Source organism: Sycon ciliatum, chromosome 6 (assembly GCF_964019385.1).
Source record: "Sycon ciliatum chromosome 6, ocSycCili1.1, whole genome shotgun sequence".
In the NCBI taxonomy this organism is placed as follows: domain Eukaryota; kingdom Metazoa; phylum Porifera; class Calcarea; order Leucosolenida; family Sycettidae; genus Sycon; species Sycon ciliatum.
The window spans coordinates 17,188,313-17,212,681 of NC_088648.1; the positions used below are offsets into that span (position 1 = coordinate 17,188,313).

The 24,369-nt window shown below is 48.5% G+C and overlaps 1 protein-coding gene across 2 annotated transcripts in view; it reads right to left on the reverse strand.

Annotated features, from left to right (window-relative positions):
* Window positions 1–22,579, reverse strand: part of LOC135819512 (nucleolar protein 6-like) — a 24,553-nt gene extending 1,974 nt beyond the window's left edge. Inside the window, exons 1-25 of one of the 2 annotated variants that reach the window (XM_065332733.1) lie at window positions 22,311–22,579; window positions 22,106–22,228; window positions 21,288–21,401; window positions 20,413–20,604; window positions 19,877–20,042; window positions 19,073–19,213; window positions 18,658–18,815; window positions 15,520–15,640; window positions 14,866–14,918; window positions 13,411–13,512; window positions 12,973–13,088; window positions 12,420–12,594; window positions 10,769–10,888; window positions 10,300–10,448; window positions 9,268–9,401; window positions 7,374–7,473; window positions 7,028–7,172; window positions 6,462–6,609; window positions 5,521–5,675; window positions 4,233–4,621; window positions 3,918–4,015; window positions 3,540–3,661; window positions 1,584–1,673; window positions 1,094–1,291; window positions 238–339 (exon numbers count right to left, since the gene is read on the reverse strand). In XM_065332733.1, the coding sequence (XP_065188805.1) occupies window positions 238–339; window positions 1,094–1,291; window positions 1,584–1,673; window positions 3,540–3,661; window positions 3,918–4,015; window positions 4,233–4,621; window positions 5,521–5,675; window positions 6,462–6,609; window positions 7,028–7,172; window positions 7,374–7,473; window positions 9,268–9,401; window positions 10,300–10,448; window positions 10,769–10,888; window positions 12,420–12,594; window positions 12,973–13,088; window positions 13,411–13,512; window positions 14,866–14,918; window positions 15,520–15,640; window positions 18,658–18,815; window positions 19,073–19,213; window positions 19,877–20,042; window positions 20,413–20,604; window positions 21,288–21,401; window positions 22,106–22,228; window positions 22,311–22,352 (3,453 nt within the window). In that variant the 5' untranslated portion in view covers window positions 22,353–22,579. Of the gene's footprint in view, window positions 1–237; window positions 340–1,093; window positions 1,292–1,583; window positions 1,674–3,539; window positions 3,662–3,917; window positions 4,016–4,232; window positions 4,622–5,520; window positions 5,676–6,461; window positions 6,610–7,027; window positions 7,173–7,373; window positions 7,474–9,267; window positions 9,402–10,299; window positions 10,449–10,768; window positions 10,889–12,419; window positions 12,595–12,972; window positions 13,089–13,410; window positions 13,513–14,865; window positions 14,919–15,519; window positions 15,641–18,657; window positions 18,819–19,072; window positions 19,214–19,876; window positions 20,043–20,412; window positions 20,605–21,287; window positions 21,402–22,105; window positions 22,229–22,310 lie in introns of both variants that reach the window. The other variant, XM_065332732.1, reaches the window with a different exon arrangement.
* Window positions 22,580–24,369: the final 1,790 nt, after the last annotated feature.

Genomic DNA, 24,369 nt, shown 5'->3' on the forward strand with positions numbered 1-24,369 from the left:
CCTCTTCGCTACGGTATGAATACACTCTCATTTCTGGGGGGGGGGGGCAGGTGGCGACCGTACTTTCCACCTGGCTGCAGTCAAGCTAGGATCGCAATAGGAATTTATAACAAGCACACAAAATGCTTCTAGAGGTCTAATTGAAAAGGCAAGGCCCGTTGTGAGCTCCCTGGTAAAATAACAAAATATAGCACATGCACTACAGAAGCTGAGTTGGAGTCCGAGAGTATGGCATACCTTGAACTGCGGTGTCTCTGCCGACTGTGGCAACCAGACAACACCAATGGTAACACCACCATACCGGTCGTAGAAGAAGAGAGCCACGTGGCCGTAAGACGCCTACAGGAACACAGATAAACAACACCACATGGTGACACGAACAGTTTAAAAAAGTAAATTATCGTGTCCGTTCCCGAAGGGAACTCACGACGGCCGGTAACGCCTGGTAAACACCGGCGGCAGATGCAGCGCCTAATGGTGGGGGTGAGGGGATACGTCTCGCAAGAGTCGCTAGTGACAGAAGTATATCAGAATTAGCCAACAAAGATCCCAAGCTGTGGAACTGCAGTGGACACCGATAGTCATGCAGCGTTAGCACTGGGAGTGCCCATTGTTGCCCTGTCACTCTTTGTTTCCGTTCTTGTGTTATGAAGATAGAGAACTCCTTTCCCTTGTTGTTTGCCATCAGTCACACCGATGATTTTTTCTTTCTTTATATCTGGCTTGCAAGTGTTGAGTTTCGGAGAGAAAGAGCATTACGTGGCATGTGGCCTCAAATTTCCTAACACTTTGAAAATTCTCCGTGAAGTCCAAATTTGAAATTGCAGTTTGCCATCAGCTTAAAGTTTAATACCCCCCCCCCCCCCCCCCCCAGTTTCGCCTTCCAGTGCTTTCGAGTGTTGTCTCCTTTTGCCTTTGTAATTTCTCTAGCACAGAAGAGAGAAGGAACAGTACACTGGTAACGTTTCTTGAGTTAAAGATGGATTTTCAGGTTTAGGAAAAACGCTCAGCTCTATTCCCAGTTGTTACAGTATTATCATGACAGTCTATGCCCATAGACATGCCAAGAAGCAGCAGCAGCAGCACAGCATACCTCTAGCTGGTCAAGGTACAGCTTGACCGGGTCAAAGCCAGCAACGGGCAGTTGCAACGGACCGGACAGAAGGTCATCCGCTTCCACCTCCACCGCCTGCTGCTGTGACCTGGCCAGCGACTGGTAGAGGTGCGGAATGTGACGGCTACGCAGGTGAATCAGAACGTGGAAGTCGTCGAGTGATGGACGAAACATCACCTGCAACAGATGTCATATGAGAGAGGGGATGGAGAGGAGAGGGAGAGAGAGAGAGAGAGAAAGAGAGAGAGAGAGAGAGAGAGAGAGAGAGAGAGAGAGAGAGAGAGAGAGAGAGAGAGAGAAAGAAAGATGAGTACGACATGGTCAAATCGAAATAAATCTTCTATCAGGTAGCAGTGCTTGCCTACACATACACACGCATACAAGTGTGCATGCACATACTTATGAGGTACCCCCCCCCCCCCCCCCCCCCCCACACACACACACATGTGCGGGATAGATGAGCACTTACTCGTCGATCACATGACGCAGTTGTAGACATTACTTGATCTTCCAGACCAGACATGGCCTGCTGAGCTAGCAACTGACAACGTCGAAGAGCCTACAATGCAAAAAGGAAACAAAAAGATAAAAGTCAAACACAGATGGTGAACCAAAAGTAATCAAGTATCAGAGAAAGGGCCACACGGGCAGGCACAAGGGAGGTTTACAGATTTATGGCAACTCAGAGTATCTTGCACAGGGCAATCATCAGGTGACTTATGACAGGTTCAGTGGGACTTGGCCAATATAAAGCGTACTGTATAGATATAACGAAGTGCTAACTCTAAAGAGTTAACGAGGAGAAATCTGTCGTTAAAATGAAATCGTTATACAGAAATCGACACATACACTTTCCTATTGAGCGTTGAGAATGAGTGAGAATCGTTACCTTTGGTACACGTAAACTAGTCAATTTTGGGAAATCGTTATATGCGCCTCGTTAGAATAATGGCTTTTACGGTAGTTTGGTGATAGCTTGTGGGTATTTGATTCAGCACAGCAAATGGTGCCATGATGGCCGTGTGGATGGTCAATTGGGTGAGGGAGCAACATGTATAAGCGCAGAAAGTATAGATTGTTAGTGAACATACCGGTAGAAGTGGAAGGTGTGAATTTTCTGTGCTGAATCAAATACCCAATAGCTATCACCAAACTTTGCTTTATATCGGCCAAGTCCCACTGAACATGTCATAAGTCGCCTGATGATTGAATTGTGCAAGATACTCTGATGAGTCATTTGACTGGAGATAACATCCCTGGGTCCTAGCTGTACTGGTGTTCTGAGGCAGGCAGTCGTCTTATCAGAGTGGTCGCCTTGACCGGTTTGCTGCACAGTCTTGCAAATAACAAGTTCGGATACTGTAAAAGCAGAAATTTTCGATGGTGTTTATTTTCGGTAACTTCGGTGCCGAAATTTTCACCGAAAATAAAACGCACCGAACATGTCGGTATAGTACTAGTACACTTACCTGGAACGCGGGTGTACCGAAAATTTCCCTCTGCCAAACCGCCGATTTTGGAGAATACCGAAAATATTACACCACCGAAAATTTCTGCTTTTACAGTATAACAAAAACTCCCGAGTAACGAAACTACTTCAAGACAAGGTAACCATTCGGTTCCATAATTTTAACCTTGCGAATAATGACAAGTTGAGAACGAGAGAGCTTGGAAGCTCAGGGCCCTACGCTATGCTTTTTTTGCCTTGATGACCTAGACAAAAAAAAGCATAGGGATGTTATAATTTTTTTTTTTTTAAGACATAACCTGGGATTCAAACCCGCACTATCGCGCCCTGCATGCATCCCCCGATACACTTCGCATACATACTAATTCTTCCAAGTTGCTTCACATTATTATCTTGCATTTGAAAGCCCTATTTGAATATGCATTGTGGCCAGCCGTCTTTGATGGTACGGTACGGTAGGGATAGGTACGGGACAGGTACGATCGAGGGTTATACGACACCGTCTCCCGTACCGTACCGTCAAACACAGCTGGCCACATACAGCTGCCCGCAATATTCAAATAGGGATTTCAAACGCAAGATCATAACGTGAAGCAACTTGGAAGAATGGGTATGAATGCGAAGTGTATGGGGGAATGCATGTAGGGCGATAGTGCGGGTTCGAATCCCAGGATATGCCTGAAAACAAATAGGAGAATTGAAAAATTTATAACATCCCTATGCTTTTTTTGCCGTCAGATACGGGATAGCGCCAGGCGTGACACAAACAAACAAACACACAAATACCAAATTAAAGCTGTGTGGACCCTGGCTAGCGCCAGACGTTACTGAAGTAACGTCTTCTGCATAGCTACGGGAATAACAACACTTTTCTTAGGCCTGACTGAGGGTCGTTATTCGAATGTTGACTGTACAGGCAAACCAGCGCCCAGGAGCCATGCTGTAGTATTTCCTCACCAGCAGGGGTGGCTTGTGTGCAGTCCAGGAGCTGTTGGTGTCAGACGGTGTGAAGATGACCATCGCAGGCAGGTGTTGACGTCGTGACTGGAACATTGATGTCAACTGACCAATGCCCTCACCTAATGAATAAGCAAACAAAGCAAAGCACAGAAACTTTCAGAAAGGCAAACATGGGTTTCTGTGCGGGCGTATGATTGCGCTTTGACAGACAATATGGGTCTCGGTCAAGTACAAAATCAGGTTCCAACAGACAGACAGACAGACAGACAGACAGACACACGCACCCCCCCCCCCCCCCCCACTACACAAACACAACACACACACACACACACACACACACACACATACCCCCCCCCCCCACACACACACACATACTGTTGAGTTCCGAGGCGATGTTGACGATGAGCGGTTGTCCAGCCCAGTCAAACGTCACCAGGAGAGTGAAGAAACGCAGTAAGCCACTGATGCCAGACCTGAACGACAAACAATGCAACACAAACACAGATAAAAGACATGATTTGAGTCATGTTGGCTGAAACTCCACGCAACCCTGCAGCCAAGGGCCACATGACGTCGACCATGTTCGTTCCACTGTCCACATGCCATGCACACTTTCTGTACAACTACAAGTTTAGCCACATGACAAACTGATGTGAACACCACCCTATAAACAGCCGCTACTTGGCTTACCCTGGCGGCTGAAAAGGACCTGGGTTGATGAAGAGATACGCGACCAGCAGCTCGACGATCTCGTCGCTGAAGAAGCGCGCCATCAGCTGGCTGGAGAGCCAGCGCTTGGCCAGGCGACAGGTCATGGAGTAGGCCGGGTACTGCTGGCTCAGGCTGTGCACGTGGCCCGTGTGCAGCGGCATGGCGACCGTGTGACGCTGTAGCTCCGTCAGGCGCGGGCTCACCGTCAGCGCCGCCGACGCCGGGGTTGCCATACCGACCGATTGCGTTGTCACGGCAGCAACAGTGCCCGCCGCTCCCGTGGTGGACTCGGCGCTACTCGCGTCGCTGCGTTCCAGCAGGGTGAGTTCAAACGCGTGTGCAATGGCCATGCGGAATACGTAGCCATTCTGAAACAAACAAGAGAAGCAACGTTTTGCAACAATATTATTCAGAATACACGGCAACGGCAGCAGTAGCAAAAACACCCCGCATGTTGTGGAAGATATAGCAGAGAAGAAATGGAGCCACCCTTTGGTAGTCCATATGAGTCAAACTACAGCGACGTGTCCCACCAAAACCTGAAACGAGCGTTACAGGGCAGAGAGGGGAGCCAAACACACACGTGCAACTACTCAGAAGAGCAATGCATAATTATATCGTGACATCCGCGCCAAGCTCACTGTGTTTATCGCAATTAGAGCACTCTGACGTTGATGCTTCGAGCGGTTTAAAATACTTTTAGAATTGCGATCAACAGAATGAGCTGAACCGACATTTCACGAAAATTATTGTATTCAAAACCGAGTGGATACGTAGGCGGTGAGCTGCTGATCGCAATTCTAAAACTAGTGGCGCTTCGACGCTTATTTAAAATACTACTTGTTGTTCATTAGACTTCATCCAGTCACTCTGAGCTCCGTTGATGAGACCTGACAAGGCCGAAACAGCTAGCTGTTCCGAGATTGAGCCATCACATAGGGTTACCATAGTGTCTTGTATTAAAGCCTGTCTCGTATAGAAGCCTGCTTTGAATAGAAGCCTGATTTTCAAGATACACTGTCGGCACATACGCCTGGTTTTAGTGTGGTCATGCATAGAAATTCCTGGTTTGAATAGAAGCCTAGCACTGACATCGGCTTCTCCTGTACAGGAATAAGCCCGGCTTTAACACGTGACATTACGGTATATGATACGAGCCTATGTCATGATTGTAAAGTGGAACAATGGCAAGGAAACTGTAATTCGAAAACATGAGCGGGCAACTGTAACATGGTGGCTGCTTCACCCAGAGATTGGCACAACGTACCACGCAGATGTAGAGATGTGTAGGCGTGGGCACCGAGGTGATCGAGTGCTTCTGCTCCAGGATAGCGGCAAGCTGCAGGAAGAACGTGGCCTTGACGCGCGCAATGGCGTCTACATCGTCCGGCCAAGAGCCGCAGCCCTCCAGATGGCATACCACTAAACGAAAAGAACAACGAGAACAGAAATCCAACAAAGATACAGATGTAACGGGGCTAAACCAGCAAAATAGGAATGGGTGTTTTGTATAGTAATAACATGCAGTTCCTGTTGATGGCTCCTGGCCGAAAATTTGATTGAGATATTGTAATTTGCAGCGAAGAGACCACTTGAATTGAGGATGGTGTGTGTAGGGTTTTTCATGCAATGAAGTGGCTGCAGTGGAGCTTGCGCACATTTTTAAAGAAATGTAGTACTTCGAAGTAATAACACTAGAACAATGCTTCCCAGCACAGGTAAGAAGATATGCATGAGCATATATCCCTCATTCACAGACGTGGTGGCATTGAAGCTTGAAAGAGCGATGAAGAAGGACACGCTGCAGCTTGGAAATCAATGCAAACAAGAGTACATAACCCCCCAGAGTGTGCAACGCCGATCCAGCTCTGCATAGGGTCTTGGTCGAGCAGAATCGGATCTTCTGATGTCATGCGTACACTCCACATCAGCGCAAGGCCCGGTCTCGAGGCAGGGTACCATTGTTTTTGATCCGAGAGTACCCGCGACTCCCCGGGATCCCCTCAGATGTGTACGGTATTATGACGCAAAGATCCGATTACGCTCGACCAAGACCCTATGCAGAGCTGAATCAGGCGTTGCACACTCTGGGGGGGGGGGGGGGGGGTATGTACTCTTGATGCTAAGTGTATCCCAGACTGCATCCTCATTTGGAAATGTGCAGCCCCCCCCCCCCCCCCCCCACACACACAGACACGTGTGGCCTACCATCAAAGACATCCGCCAAGGGAGGAGAGCGCAGGACTCCGGGCAGCAAAACACCGCTGCGCCAATTCGCCACCTTCTTGCCCTGTGGCGGTGCCACAGAGAGACTCTTGGCACCCTTGCAGCGCATACCGATCGGGGTGGGAAATACCTAAATATAACCAAGCAGAGAGCACGACAAAAAGGCTGATGACAAACAGGCCCAAACAGAGGGGGGGGGGGGGAGGGGGGGGGTATCAATGGTATTAATTTCTACTGTTTGTAAGCATGAGATTCAGTAAAGCAGAGAACAGCGAAACGGTTCTATAAAAAGCGCCCTCTACGTAACGTGTTACGGGGAAATAAGGTATTGGACTCCGGAGATAATATGTAACGTACATGTACAATGGTATACAAAGCACTCTAGGTGATCTACGAACTCTCGCTATTGTGTACAATGGGATATTAAATACAATCTGCGTCAACCAGTCAATCGCCATTGAGCGTACAGTACAAGTTTTCTATGGCCAGTGGAGGTACGCTACACTGAGGTTTTTCTGTGCTGGAGATGCAGCAGCAGCGTGGCTTACGTCAGTGTGTCGAAATAGAGGACTGGCACCTTGTACGGATATGATATCCAGGCTGAGATCCTCCATGGCGCGCAAGTGTCGGGCTAGGTACTCAAACGCAGACACAATCTTGCTGGTCTCTTCCTCACCCGTACCAACAAATGCACTGGGCAGAAAGCAGAGGTAGATGGAAAGTTAGATGGATGGATGGATGGAGAGAGAGCATACAAAAGAGATACGGCAGAGTTTGTGTGTAACAGACTGCTACGTTTGTACAAGTATTGCCTCAGGCAAAGCATCCATATTTAGTGCATAGCAGAGACACTAGAGTGCAGGCAACCGGATGAAGAGATGAGAAGGTTCTTACGTTTTCGGCTTCTTCCTGTTCTTTTCAGCAGCAGCTTTCTCCAGGGCCAACAGTGCTTTTGCCTGCTGGCTGTTCTTAGGAATGATCTCCTCATCTCCATCTGGGCACAAACAAATAGACAGGAAAATACACCATTGATCAAGTCAGCTTCTTATCTCTTGCATATGCTTGTCTCGGTCGAGAGATCATTATTCTACTTCCTCCGTTAACAAAAACTTCGTGATGGATTTTGATGGATATGAAAACGCTTAGAACAGGTCAAGAACAGTTTTTATCGACTGCAAATCACTGGACGAAGGTGCCTATGTACAGCCTCTTTACAAGAGAAGCTGTTGGCGGAATGAGCAGAGAGTTCAGTTTGCGTCGCTTTCGCTAGATTCATTTTGAACTGCGTCGCTGTCGTCATCTGCTGCACGCGAGTCGTCATCTCTCTCGAGTCGTTGTTCAGCTCGTTTCAGCCTTGCCTCGGCTTCTTTGATCACACTCCGCTTGATGTCGCCGTCGTTCAAGTAAGTTTGCTTTCAAACTGCGTGATCCGCCGCGATGGCCATTACTCGTTTCCACCAGGGAGTCGTGAAAAATATTTTACGACTCCCTGGTTTCATCTTCGCTCTCCAGAACTCCGCGAAACGAGAAGTAAAGGCACAGCCAAACTGATTCCATTTTCTCTAATGGATATCAGGCATTGAATGGCAGCGGCTAGCAAGTCCAGTCGACTTTCTTTAGCCACGACACTCGCATCGGACTGCAGACTTCTGAACAAATGCATGGTCATCAGCATTCGAATCTGGGCTTTATCAGCATTCGAATCTGGGCTTTGCGCAGGTTGAACAAGAACTTGAGTTCAGAATTATTTTCATTGAGCCATGCGATCGGAGCAGCTCCTTGTTCACTCGCTCATTGTGCGGGCTCGCTGCTCCGTTTTATCGCTCTCTTTCACTCCCCAACGTACTCAGTGCTAAAGTGGTAGAGAGGCCAAGCAGCGCAATATCCCCTCGGAGAAGTGGCATTTCAGTTTCGCTCGCCATGACTGTCATCACCTATGTTTCCACAGCGCAACCATCGATTCCGCTTGGCTTGTTGTGAAAGGTCGCTTTCCTCGCATCGTACCTCTGTCATGGCATGCCAGGGAAGGCCAAGAAATTGATCGCAACTCATTTCACGGCAGTTTGTGCCCAAATCAGCTCCTCAAAATTCCATCATGAAGTTTTTGTTAACGGAGGTAGTAGTACAAAAAAGAGACATTACCACCGGAAACACTAGTACCAAACCAGCAACAAGAGAAGCTGCTCACTTGTGATATGTACTCAGCAGTTTCCAAACGAGGTATCACACTACTACCAAGAGTGCATAATACCCCAGAGTGCGCAACTTCACTGATCAGATCTGGGACGGCGAAATCCGTGTTGCACGTCATAGCATGACATCATGAGTAGGGGAAGTGTTTCCGTGGTGTACCGTGCCGAGGGAATGACGCAAGTCCGACCCAGAAAATGACGTACATCACGGATTACGCCGTCCCACAACCCCATCCAGTTACGCACTCTGGGGGATTATGGACTCTTGGCACTACCAATAGACAGAAACAGAACAGCACCACTCTGCTCTCTTTTGAATGGCGCAAGCATGGGCCGTGCTGCTACAGTACTTTCAAGTGGCGTGGTGTGGCACACACCCACATATAGATACACGCACATACCCCCCCCCCCCCCCACCCACACACACACACCCACACACACAGGCACATACACATATACCTTGAAGGACGCGACCATCTCCCTCTCGACAAGCACACAGCAAGGATCTCATGTGTGCCAAAAGAATACCAATGGGACCCCCGGCCAAAACCGTAACACTGTGCGAAAAGACAAACTGCCTTATGCTGGCCCCTTACTATCGCCCTGAGTCAAGCCACTGGAGCCGTCGGGTAAATGTGATGTAGACGTCTTGACTAGCGGTGCTGGCTGTAGTAGTGCATCGTATGGTCGTGTGCAGTCAATAATCGACGATGCCGGCAAGGACATGTGTCTGTGAGGATAAGAAAGGGACAGGGACACACATGCACAGAGAGAGAGAGAGAGAGAGAGAGAGAGAGAGAGAGAGAGAGAGAGAGAGAGAGAGAGAGAGAGAGAGAGAGAGAGAGAGAGAGAGAGAGAGAGAGAGAGAGAGAGAGAGAGAGAGAGCAGATAAACAAACAAAAACATGAAACTGATCAGATAGGTCACCACTAGTGGCCAGACAAGAAAAGATAAACATTCAGTAGAACATCATACACCAAAGGATCACGTTCTGTTAACTTCGGTCTAGTACAGTGAAGATTCACTAAAACACACAGTTCTGGACATGATATACTATGGGATATACTTCAAGTGAAGCACTACTTTTGAGCGCCATGCAGCAATACACTACGGTATACTACTGTATACCGGTCACTAGACCTTCGAGTACCTCAGATATAACCTACAGCTTATCATGTCCCTTGGACGTACGCCACGTCATGCAGAAGTACTTCGGCTATAAAGAAAAGACTCTGCGACCCGTGATGGTACCGGAATACTGATGTTTTACTGTCGTATAGCAGGAGACGGCCCGAAGGTAAGAAATCGGTCCTACACTGTCCCATTCTGGCCAGTAGCACACCCCCCCCCCCCCCACCCTGACACCGCGTGGATCTAGTCCAGTGCTACCGACCTTTAGTAATAGGTTTTTCATTTGACCCGACAAGACTACACGACGCTTGAAGACGACATCACGAACAGTTATGCAGCCACACTCCACGAAAGCCGCCGTGGAGTTTGGCTGGTGAACAGTTAGTTCGTGTTGCCGTCTGCAAGCGTCGTGTGGTCTCGTCGGGTCAAATGAAAAATCTATTACTACTATTTGACGGACCTGTTGAAGGTGGCAACAAAGAATTATAGCTACCGACCTTTCCATGAGGTGAGACACGATCCTGCTCGGGATGGTCCTCTTCTCTGCAACGGAGTTCGACGACCACACGACCGCCTCGAGGATGGAGGAGTCCTGGAAGCGGCGCAGCTCGGACTTCTTGCCCCAGAACGCCCTGAAATCTGCCGCCTTGAAACAGATGAACGAGTATACGAGTGTGAGAAAACAATCAAAAAGGGAATTACACGGAGAAAAAGAAACAGTTCATATTCATAAGGTCGAAGGAGTTGAAAAATGAGAAAAGTCTGAAGAAAAATTGGTTATTACTACCAGGGCTCGAACCAGGGACTTTCGCTTAGGGGCAGCGATGCTCTACCACTAAGCTTTCCAAAACTAAAAAGGGGACGTCCCGGTTACAATTATCACGGTATGGATAACAGTGCCAAAGAAAAACATGTTTCCCGCAAAATGTGACGACACTGCTCCCTGTTGATGCCAGCACCCCTTACCTCTGTCGCGTCTGCCGCTGGTCCATGTTGTACAATAGCAAACGCTGGAGCATGGTCTAGGAGCAGGGCCACGGTTATTGTGGAGGACTGCAGCTTGACTGGTGCCTTGCCAATCGACCACTGCTTGGCAAGAACACACACACACACGCACGCACGTGCACACACATACACACACATGCACACAGAGCATGGAAACAAGTGACACTGATGAAGTCAGTAAAACACAGGTAACCGGTAACGGAAGGGAGTGTGTCGCTTCTAGGCCATCGATGTGACATGTGGTGAGTCAAACCTGGTGACTCAGCAGGGCACACGTGCATACAATGGTGTGCCCAAATATCAGTGAGTCGCGATCACGAATTACTTCGATTCGGAATCGGGATTTTCTATCAGCTTTGCAGGCGTGCCGAAATTGTTACGATGGCTTTGACTAGTCGTGGCCTTAAGGACGAGTCCCTAGTATAGTTGTGCTCGGTGAAATCCGCAGCAAAGGCATACTTAGCGCCCTGGAAGTGGTACGAATGTGGCTAGGCTCAATGTACACATGTGCAAGTACAGTGATGTACTTGGTCTGCGTCAGCGATATTGTCGCTTATCTTTCAGCTTTGTTTATATGTCGCCAATGCTTACTTGGCAGCCCATTTCATCCCAATTTTGGTAAGCAAGTTAGTTTACGAGTACCTGAAAGGTCTAGCTAGAGTTCGAGTGGATTTCGAGAGCGACGGGTGGGTGATTCTGATTGATACAGCGCCGCATCAAAGATTATCTTGTTACGCTGTGCAGGCAAGAGCAGCGCAAGCCACAAGAAAGTAATCGGCTACTTGGAATCAGCTCCATTTTGCTGAACGGCCGAGATCGCTTACCTCAGGGATCGCTCGTCAAGTTGAGATCGCAGCTCCCTTACCTCCAGCTCAACGCTCGGAGTATCCAGTGCATCGTGGAGATTTGCAAGTACTGTACGCGTCGTCGTTCAAAAATAAAATCTTGCAAAGAACGGCGTCTGGTTTGAACCACACAGGCTGTCGTGCTGCCCACGCGAAGTCCTATAGAGAAGGCGACCGTCACGATCGACTTCTCTTTAGAAAATAGCCAGGCAGCGGAGAGGAAGAGAGATGAGCTTGCAAAAGCAAGAGAGCCGATCCCGAGCAAAATATTTGTCACCAGCGACGAGAGCAGTGACGAGGAGGACCGAAAAAAGTAGGAACCCTTCCTTGTACAATAAATTCCTCACAGCTAGTTGTCATTCTATACCTTACCGTCCATCGTACCAAGTTTTATCACTACAAGTGCACGCGTTCATGTCCAAAGTCTAAGTTCGAATTGTCGAAAGATAAGCGACAATATTGCTGACGCGGACCAAGTAATCGTAACTGGTCCAGGGCGTCAGTTTTGCACTTTGGTGGGTCGGATTCCAGTGAGTGCAGCGGTAGTTTTTTTGTCGCAGCGCGAGTGCAAATTGCCTCGTTACTGTACACAGAATACGGACAGTAACAGTTTAAAACAGGGTTGTTGGCAGCATGCACAAATAGGGCCCTAATACCAAATGCTATCACCCAGATGGTTTCAAGATATGATCTGCATGCAAGTGGGTACAACGGAAAAAAGTCTGGGGATTGATGATAGGCGATGTCTTTTCTCTGCAAATCCATACCTGCAGCTTGGAGTCGCAGTGCACAGACACCAGTGTGGCGCGCTCTCCCAGTCCACGACGCAGCACTCTGCCGGCGTAACGCTCGCCAGCGCACAGCCACTCGCCGCCAGCTGCCAGGCAGCGGTCCTGCCAGGCCGCAGTGTCAGAGCGCTTTAGCGGCGACACGTTAGTCAGCCTGCAGCACAGGTTAAAAACAAAGTACACAGGCCGAGCAAATACTGATCTCACTCTCTGAGATAAAGCTGTGTGGACCCTGGCTAGCGCCAGACGTTACTGAAGTAACATCTTTTGCATAGCTACGGGAATAAAATCTTCTATTGCACTTGCAGAATTCTGAGTGTACTATGGAACCCCGACAAACGGTGATGCCACTTACGTGCGTACATAAATTTGTATTCGCATGGTGCTGCAGTCAGAAGACGAGGCACATGTTTTAGCTTTAGGAACCTTGCCAACAAACAGAAACCAGGAAAATAAGTCGCTGGAACTGATACGCCAAATGTGAGAATATCAGCTTGAAGCCAGTAAGCCGATAATAGTCAATGGTACTCACTGAATGACTTGGTCAAACTTGTGCGACGGTTTGACGGCCTGCATGAACAGGCTGTCAAAGGCATCACTGCTTCGTGCGTCCAGGCAGGCCAAAGCCAGCTTTGCCTCGTGGGTAAGCTACAGAGCAGAGCAGAGCAGAGCAGAGCAGAGCAGAGCAGAGAGAGAGAGAGAGAGAGAGAGAGAGAGAGAGAGAGAGAGAGAGAGAGAGAGAGAGAGAGAGAGAGAGAGAGAGAGAGAGAGAGAGAGAGAGAGAGAGAGAGTGTTAAATGCTAGCAGGAACACATTCTGGGGCTGAGGTACACGGTAGCACGTAAGAACCATAAACGTGGCTTGGCTTACGCGCCAGCATTCAAACTGGCCATGTCCGCTATTCTTGCATGAAAGACAGTGTGGTAGTCTGCCACAGGATTCATAATTGAACATTGGACACTGCACTCACCTCATGATAGCTGGCCTCCGTCATGTGCGATGTCAGATTCAGGTGGCCGGAATCGTCCACAAACACCACCTCAAAGGTACCGTGGAAGTCCGCAGGTGATGGCTGTACAGCACACAGAAAAATGGATCACATGTTGCTGATGCTGGTGACCTTATTGACAACAGTCAACCGTGTGAATAACAACAACTTGGGAATAGTGGCACTATCTTCAGACCTAGTAACATTTGGACTGCACACTGCCAACTTAACCCTTTATCGGCCGATTAAAATATAAACAAGCCCACGCAATCGCCAAACCTGTACCTAAATTGGACGTAACTTTAGTCTGCACTGGACAAATTCCACGATCTTGGGCATCCTGGAAAGGCCTTGGCGAGAGGAGCGCAATGAGCGTACACTCGACTCCACGGGATGCACTGGCCCAGCGCTGCAAGCCAGGGAAGGCCCACCAGCGCTGGGCTCACGCTCAAGATCCATCTCTATCCACCATTTCACTCCTGTTGCTCGTATCAAACTCAAATTTTTTCGTAGAGACTCCTGGGAACCTGCTTTTGAAGTTGAATCGGAGTAGCCTTGTCAACAGGTGACGTAAGCAGGGAAAATCCCGGTCGTTGACCCATGCATCGCGCTCTGAGCGCAAATTTCCCGGGACCAACATTCCGAGTGCTATAACTCCAGAACCGCTCTTTGTATCGCTTCGAAAATTGTTCGAGGCGACAGCTGAGAGTTTTCTCTTCGACCTACATAATTATTTCGATCTCTCCGAAAGACCGAGATTTGACCAAGTTACGATAATTTCAAAATACCTACCCCATCGAACATCGGTGTTTGATCAATGCATGGGCCGGCCAATAAAGGGTTAACGAACAACAACGCTTTGCAAATAACAACACTAAGCTCGTGGCCACACACGTGCCACACACACACACACACACACACACACACACACACACACACACACACACACACACACACACGCTGCATGGCGCTGAACACTCCAGAGTACATTCTGGAGGTGCAGCATTGATGTCCGCGCCAGCACAGACGGGACAGTCAATCGGAGTCGTACAATTAGACCGGAATGCGTGCCGCTGACGCAAAGCTCACTCTAGTTAGTCTCCAGTTGCACAACAAATGGTCTTGTGTCCAAATGTTGCCGCAGTAGATACATTCAATCTGTGAAGAAGCAAGCAGCTGACTGCGATTTGAGTTATAAAATATTTACACAGGTTCGGCCGCTCTTTCGCCAAATTTATCTTTCAGGAGCCCTACTTGATCATCCTGTTTGAGCTACTTGTTTCGGCACCCAACCACTGCAGCAGGGCACGGGTTGACCTTAGGGGAGCGCACTGCACGAAAAACGCCATCCATCGTATACCGCAAGCAGGCTGATACTTTCACGTTTCGAGTTCTTAACATATCGAAAACCTGGCCGAGCAATGATGGCGCACTTACCGTGTTCTCGCCTTCGAACATGAACAGTCCTTTCTGTGTCCAGTCAGATTGAGCTGCAGGTTCATCAGACAACACGAACAAAAACATAGAAATGTTGGTAAGGATGCTGGCCAGAAACCAGTTAGCCGTAACTACCGTGGCGCACCGGTGAGGGAGGCGACAGGAAAACGAAAATAGAACGGGATACATGCACCATACTCGAGTCGCTGTGGACATGTGCAAAGTACAAACATGTACGCCACTTCAGCAACAGGTAGAGCCTTGCAGGAGTCAAATACAGGGGCGAATACGAGTTCTGCAGGTGGGGGGATTCACCAGTACTAGTAGCCATTCTGAAATACCGTATTCGTGTGATAAAGTCTGTCCCATGTAGAAGCCTGTTTTGAATACAAGTCTGATTTTCAAGATACATTGTCGGGAAAGAAGCCCGGTTTCAGTGTTGTCATACATTTAAAAAATGCCGGGTTTGAATAGAAACCCGGTGTGAATAGAAGCCTGGCTCAGACATAGGCTTCTGCAGGAATAAGTCCGGCTTATACACTCGTACGTCGAGTGGATCCGCCATGTTCCCCCGTCAAAACCGCTTCAGCTGACAGATCTGACAGAGAAGGCACCCTGGACCCGTGCCACAGCCCATCATCACTCCTCGCTTACCCAGTGTCCTGAGGATCATTCGCAGAATCTGATAGCTGCTCATCGTGCGACTGATCTGATTCGTCTTCAGCAGATGGGCGGCAAGCATGCTGCCGAGGAAGCCATTGAACGATCGCAGACCCTGCAACAAAACAAGCCGAACAAGAATACAGTAAAACCTGTCAAGGCGACCACTTGGACAAGGTGACCACCTGTCCTAGCAGACCACTGAAACCTGGATCAAGAGATGCTATTTCCACTCAAACGGCCCTGGATAAGGAGACCACCTGGTAACGGAGACCACGGTTTGAGCGTCCCTTGCATGGCCGTCTTAGACAGGCTTCCCTGTAATGGTGATACAGTTGACTGGCCACACCAGCAGGGACAGTGAACACACAATTACAGTCAGACCTCGCTTAACCGCACACATCCGTTTTCCACAAAAAAATATCCGGATAGGCGAGAGAACCGGATAATCGAACACACACATACTGTATGTATGCATGGCATATGCTGCTAATTGTTAAAGGGGAAGTTAAGGCAAAAATCAAAATTTCACCAGTTGTAGTCTTCGGGGTGCTAAGTCGAAAGGTCGTGGTCCGAGGAAGCTGAGACGCTCCCTTCCTACTTGAATCCCAATCGAACTCGCGCACTTCCACCGAAACTGGGCGACTGCGCCCTACTAGATGGGGATTTGTATGCAAAATGTCACTACAAGCGCCATTTCGTTCTTATAAAAGCACTGATGACAGCGATTGGCCCATACGTTGTAGTCTTTTGGACGCTGAGTCGACTGGTTTTGGTCCGAAAAGGCCGCGATGCAGCGTTCGGCCCTTATTCCCAATCGAACATGCTTGAACAAGCGGTCACGTGCTCCTGCGTACACCAGTCACCTGGTCACCGTGCCTGCAGGGTACAACTTACTAGCCTGTTTGACCTTTTTTGGGTGCAGTCCTGTCACTCGAGTTGAACTCGAGTTGAACCTTGGTGTGAAAGTTGTCGCCTGCTGGCGCTGTGACCAGGTGACTTGGGCATGCAGGAGCACGTGACCGCTTGTTCAACCATGTTCGATTGGGAATAAAGGAGGAACGCTGCATCGCAGCTTTCTCGGACCAAAACCAGTCGACTCAGCGTCCAAAAGACTACAACATATGGGCCAATCGCGGTCATCCGTGCTTTTATAAGAACGAAATGGCGCTTTTAGTGACATTTTGCATACAAATCCCCATCTAGTAGGGCGCAGTCACCCAGTTTCGGTGGAAGTGCGCGAGTTCGGTTGGGATTCAAGTAGGAAGGGAGCGTCTCAGCTTTCTCAGACCAAGACCATTCCACTCAGCACCCCGAAGACTACAACTGGTGAAATTTTGATTTTTGCCTTAACCCTTTAGGGCCCACAATTATTTCAAGAAATGCACTGCATACGCGAGCCCAGTTACTTATCTGGTCGTAACTTTGGTGTCCTTTGGCCGATTTTGGTGATCTTGGGCTTTCTGGAAAGCTCTTGGCCAGAGGAACACAGCGATAGCCAGCAATCCATCACTCGATCCACAGAACCAGCGCCGCAGCGCGATACGGCGCTCCAAAGCCAGCATTGCGAGCGCCCAACTCAAATTCTCTGCCATTTCAACAAATTGCATCGCAGATCGCTCAAATTTTTTTGCTGGAGAGATGAGAAACATGCCTTTGCGATGACGCGAACTATCTGTAGCTGCGTGGGCCGCGAGTCAGGGAAAACCCCTAAAAACGAGTTCAAAATGCACGTGCTCGAGTTGACTCTGCTGAGCGAATTTAGTTCGAGTCTTGTATCTCTGCTCTCCGACCTCGGATCGCCTTCGGGTTTTTTTGAGCCGATAGCTGAGACAATTCTAATGTCGATAGCCCTTTCGATTGTCCGATTTGGTCAAGGGACAGCCGAGTTACGCCCGGTTGCGCTTTGAAAAGTATGCACTGTACACTGGTACGGATATATCCGTACTATGGGCCTCAAAGGGTTAACTTCCCCTTTAATCAGTAACCAACGGTTTTCTTCCGGATGGCGAGGGATCCGGATAGGCGAGGTCCGACTGTACTGACAAAATCAGGGACGGATGAACATCCATGTCAATGGCATGCATGTGTCACCGAGAACCAACAGTGACGGCACTCCTTTGCGCAGCAGACACCAGCTATAAGCCGTGCTGAACAAAGCAGCATGGTCCATCTTGAACTTTGAAGTACTTCTTCTTGAAATCAACAAGGACACTGCATATTATTCCAAACTTTCAGCTTTCCTAGCTCAGCGAGCAGGCACTCAAGGGTCAATAAAGAAAGCGCAGACACATCTGATCTAAGGGCCAAGAGTACTGGGTAAAAGAACAAGAAATGGTGGAAAGCTACAGTAAAACCTGTAACTAAAGATAGTGGTGACACGAATATACCGAATGTTCGAATGTTCGTTCGGTTTGTCACATTCGAACGAATATTTCTCATGGCGAATATTCGCTAACTGGGTATTCAGAGTTTACCGGGGAACTTCAAACTTCCGTAACTTCGCAAATACTTGACCGAACCGCTTCATCGAAAGTTCCATCGGCATTAGAAAACTCTCAGCTGTCGTCTCGAAGCAACCCGGACGCGATCCCAGGTCCTGGAATGGAGTTATGGCGGTCGAACGAAAAATCACGTCTTGAGCTGTTTTTTGAGCGTGTAAAACGCACTTCATCTGGGGATTTTGTGAAAATTGACCTAGAAATGGTGGAGAAATATGTGCCTTCGTTTGTCATGCCCAATAATAGTGACAATATCTAACAAAATGACTGAGAGGAGGGCGTGTGATGTCATCCGTGTTAACGAACGAATATTCGTTCGTTTGTTAAGCCAAAGAATATTCGGCTACTGGGTTTTGATATTCGTTTCACCACTAACTAAAGACCACCGTGACTAGCGACCAGCCTGGTACTACAGACCACTTCACCAGGCACAGACGGTCTCACATTCATATGGTTGTGCGGTGCAAACCTCTAACTTAGGACCACCTGCCACTAAAGACCGCTTTTTCTGGCCCCAAGGGGTGGTCGTTAGTCACATGCGTTACTGTAATTTGTCTGAAAGACCCCCCCCCCCCCCCCCCCCGGGCAATTCTGGAGCAAACAATATGTGTAGTGGAATGCATTGAAATACCTTGTCCAGTGAGCGTTGACGCAGCCAGACCTTCAGCAGGCGCATGGCATCAGGCATGGCCGGGCATTGCTGGAAGGCAGTGTGCAGCATGGCCAGGTGACGCACTGGAGCCATGTCGCGTAACAACAGGCTGTTGTAGTACGGTGTGGCCGGCTCTTCTGCTGCGCGGCGAAACAGAACAGACACACATACACACACGCACACACACACACACACACACACACACACGCACGCGCGCGCACACTCACAAGCCTTGCTTTACCGGTACGAGTTTGCGAATGCTGAAAGTGCTCCCAGTACACCAATCAACCAGATAGCGAAGACAAACCATCAAAAACCAAACGCGTAGAAAAACACACATTCACAATTCCCAAGACGGCCGGAAATATGTACACTCTGTTTACGTCGAGCTTACCACCCTCTGAGTCAGCTGACACCGACTTGAAGAACTTCTTGCGGCGAATGCAGTTGCGCGCTGGACCTAGTCGGGTGGGCTTGAAAGCAGCGTCATTCACAACCGGATGTACTCGCAGTGAAAAGCGCTGGCCAGGTTTTCCTACAGGAATAACACAGTGAGATACACAAACACATGGTTACAGGTGCCAAAGTCAGAACATACCAGCCACAGGCAACTATTCACGTTGCCATTCACATGCATGCCAAGAGATGAATTAAAACATGCAGAAAACACAAGTACCACAAAGTAATACACACAACATTAACTGGCGCACGCACACGCACGCACACACACACACACACACACACACACACACGTGCACGCACACACACACACACACGTGCACGCACACACACGCACACACGTGCGCGCACGCACCCACACACACACAAACCTCAGACATGCCCATCGCGTAAGCGATGATAGCGAACAGCTATGTTGAACATAGAAACTTGTGCTGGGACTACACCACACAAACACACACACCTCAGACCTGCCCATCGCGGAAGCGATGATAGCGAAGAGCTATGTTACACATAGCAACTTGTGCTGGGATTACACCATTCAACAGCTTGCAAGGCTGATGAATTGACCGCCACTATTTTTAGCCTGGTACCCACCACACAGCTGATATGAAGTGACTGAACCCGCAACCTCTCGATTGGAAATCGACTGCACATACCACTGCACCATATGGGACACACACACACACACACACACACACACACACACACACACACACACAGCCCCAACACCACTCACCAGTCAAGGTCACCGCTAGCACTGGCATCAGGCGACTGTGTAGGCAAATGAACTCCACTCTGCTCACAGCAGAACAGCGAGTGAGATGGTGTGCCAGATAACACAAATAGGCTGCTCGCTTGTGAACATAACGATGATTTAGGTGATCGCCATCATCCAGAGAATCCTAAACAACAGGAATGCAAAGGTTGTACATGTAACAACAGTCTGACAACATCTCTAACAGTGGCTCAGTGTCAAGTATCTAAGAGGAACACTGAATGCATTCAGCATCCTGTGACGGACCATCCACGTACACGCTGGAAAAGTCGCGTAGACAGAAAAGAATACAGCCATGCCTTTTCAAAATGTGGCAACAAGCTAGGTATGTGTGCATGCATCCATAGGACTGTCAATGCTACACGGACATCACTATCAATTCTATTTATCCTAACATCAAGGAGAAAGATATTCACAATCCACAGCCCCCCCCCCCCCCCCCCACACACACACGCACACACACCACACAAACAACAAGGATCTCCTCTGCGACTTACTGCAGGAATCTGCACTGCCAGATCGATGTTGAGCGATGGCTTGGTGAGGGTACCCAGCAGATAGGAGCCAATGACATTGATAGACGATGGAGCAGAGAACGAGAACGTGGCATCCTTCGTGCAGTTGCCAAGGAGCTCCTTGGGCAGTGGGAAAACAACGCCTGCCGGAAGCCATGCTGCTTCATCAGCCAGCTGTCCACAGTGACAACAACAAATTCACAAGCAGTACATAGACAGACTGAGACATGTTGGGTAGACGTGGCAGCCTCCTGGACCTGGTCAGCTATCCAACATAACCACACCGTTGTCACATGAAAACGTTCGTTATGGAAACAAATACACGTGTACCTACCTCCATGACCCGCTGTGACTGTATAGAATTCCCTAGTACTAATGACTGCGCATCTAGCAACATATATCTCTACATTACGGTTTCTGTCTCCTAGTCGATTTTTCATACTAGATCATTGTTGTTCATTAGACATCATTGCAATCGGTCCGGTCAGTCACTCTAAGCTATGCTGATGAGAGATAACAAGGTCGAAACAGCTAGCTGTGCGTAGATTCAGTAAAATAACTACAATCTTGGAATGGGTGTGTCCACCCGAATTCCTTTCATAACTACAATCATTACTGTATTACACTCTAGATAAGTCATGCACATTAATTTTGCAAACGGACAGCACATCGTGTGTGTGTGTGTGTGTGTGTGTGTGTGTGTGTGTGTGTGTGTGTGTGTGTGTGCGTGTGTGTGATATGCAACATCATTTAGTCACCAGGGCTCCATGGGTGACTGATTGAGAGAAAACCGTCTTAGACCGTGACGATGCAAGTAAACACGGTGCTTCAAAGAATGACAGCCAATCGACACTCACCTTGAACGGCTCCACGGCGGGAAGACCTTCCAAGTGCTGCTTGACCACTGCGAGAGCTTTGTCCAGCGCCGAGTAGCGCGGCTTTGTGTTCACTTCGCTTAGAAGCTCGCTTGTCTGTGGATACCAGAAACACACACACACACACACACACACACACACACACACACACACACACACACACACATACACACACACACATACATAGACACAGAACACGGTCAAAGAACAACCTCTGGAAAGAAAATCGAAAGCGTTTTACGCTCCCTCGCCCTGGCATGACGGTGAAGTACAACAATGCACACGTTGCACATACAAGCAGAACTAGCGTAAGGGGTATATTCAAGATAAGCACCACACCTGAGCAAGACAGATCATACAGGAAACCTCCACGGCACACCTGGGCAGCTCAATGCCAAGCTCAGCAAATAGTGACCTGCTCAGATTTGCAATAGAGACAGACCCCTCCAGGTGCTGCCTTGGCAATATCAAAAATATGCTATGCCATCAACGTGCCGTAGCACTCACACCTAATTAAACATTACACATAGCTACGCGAAGTGTGCTCAAACGCTCCATCACATGAGCTTACCCACCCACCTCATTCGCCACACCAGCAACACGACTCCAAACTGGTGTTGATATTGGCAAAAATTCCTCCGTACCGCTGTTTCGATCATACTAATCTTACCATGTGGCAGAGAGTATGAACTAAATTAATGGCCAATTACCCTCCTGACTACGTAGCCAAGTCGAAGATCATTTCGCAACGTTACCTGATTACTAGTCATCCGTGAAATCTCTCCCATGACCCTTCTTACCTGGAGACGAAACAAATTTGAACGGAATGAGCCCTCCGTTTCACGAATAGCCGTCATTTCTTCCCCAGTCGGGGCACGATATAGTTGAGAGCCGGGTTCGGCATCTTCAGAAGGTCTGCTTCTCTGCGAGTACAATAAATTCAGCCAGTAGCAAATTATACTTGAAAACAAATTCAGAAAGGTGTCCATTTCGAGCTCATCATACCTTCGCATCTCCTTCCACCGGGTCATTTTGCTTCCGCTTCATCTTGAACAAAATCTATGATGAGATCAAGCCATCCAACGTCCCGAGATGAAATCCTCAAGGTACAACCCAAGCAAGCTACAACAAGACATGAACTCGAAATCTCGACTCGAGCTTTGTTCTTCAACAAAGTTCAAGCGAATAGAACAGTAATTTTGCTGTTTGGGTGTATTTTATTTTTCGAAGCATATTTTTTGTGTGCATGGCGCGGTGAAGTTTTGACGCCATTTTTAGTTGCCATTGACCACGCTACGTGACGTCACAGACAAGTCAAAATGAGTTTGACCAAGAGTACATGAAAACCAGAGTGTGCAGCTTGGGGCCTTTTCTGCTATGGGTGTCTGTCACGGCGAAATTCCGTGATTACATCATATTTGGCCCAGATCTGAGGCGGGAAATGGCGTAGTGCGTACAACTGAGCTGCAGTTGTGCAGAAAGAGACCTGCTTGAATCCTGCTTGTACGCACTACATCACTAAAATGATGTAATCACGGAATTCCGCCGTGACAGCCACCCATCCGAGCTGCACACTCTGGTTTTCATGTACTCTTGGTTTGACAGTCGAGTCGGGCGTAGACCTTCGGGCGCGAAAACAATGCGTGGCTGGCTCCGCTCAGGTTTTTTTTTTTTTTTTTTTTTTTTAAGGAAAAGCACATAACCACCAAAAAGGAAAGCTGACAAAGAAAAAAGAGTAAGAAAAGACAGATAAAAAGAGAGCTGAGAGAAAGAGAGAGAGAGTTGGGGTACGGTTAGGGGAGGACGAGACATTGAGGTGAGTGTTGCAGCCAGGGAGTAGTAAAATACTGTATTTTACTACTCCCTGGTTGCAGCTACGAGTAGACCTCCGAGTTTCGTTGGTTTGCCGCAGAACCAACCACGTGATGTTAATGGTTCCCGACTGAGCAGGTGCGGAGGTGAAGACAACGCCTGGTACTGAATTAAGAGTGAAGTGCGGTGATACCAAGAGTAGATTGAAACTACTCTTGGTGATACTGATGATAGCAATAATGAAGTAACTGTGTACTTGACTTTCGTCTAGACAAGAAACTTCTAGCAGAGAGTAACCAACACTGCCGTTGAAACATCAAGCTCTCAACAACTGCAGCTTTATCCGCGGACACAAGGACCAGTCTTCGTGACCAGGCAGGCACAGTGGGTTGGTCAAAGACCATGATTGAGATACGAGAGGTACCTGGTTCAAGTCCTGCCTGGGAGCGGTTTTTTCCAGCCGTGTTGCTACCCACAGTCAACTGGGAACTTGTGGCCAGGCACAAGGCCAAGGGGTACATGGTTGCAGTCTGCGCGGCTACCGGCGCTCTTCAGTGCCACTTCCTGTTCACTCGGCTGTTCTGGCGGCTGCTGAGTGTTCATTGTAAGCGTATGACACAAGTACGGTGGATGTACATGGAGTTGCTTACCTCTCTTTCTTTGTTACTCTTTTCTTTTCCTTCATCTTTTTCTTTTTTCTCTTTTACGTTTACTTTATACCAGGCGTGGGCCATCCCCTGTACATAGGTGCCATCATTTTTCTTTGTTTCTTTTTGGTCAGCTTCGCTTGGCTACTCACATACAGCAGTACATGCACAAAAAAAAAAAAAAAAAAAAAAAGTTGCAGCTAATTATGGGGTCGTTTTCGGCACTTGTGCCAGTGGTTGTGAGACTTATCCACTCACCCCCACCGTCAGGCGCTGCATCTGCCGCTAGGGTTTATCGGGTGTTAGCGGCCGTCGTGAGTTCCCTTCGGGAACGGACACGATAATTATTTACTTACTTTAGTCTTCGTGCTGTCTCATACAATGAGGCACAAGCAGGAGAATTCGAGGTACAAAGAACCCGAACCAATGAAAGGAAAAAAAACCGGATAGCTAGCACCAACACTGCTAACGAATAGCGCGAGCTCCAGTGTGGGGAGCAAACCCTTTCCTAACAAGGCATCGCCGAAGTCGCTACCACTATTTCGTACCACAGTCACTGAGTGGTACCAAGAGTATAGCGTTATATGCTCTTGGTGGTACAGTAA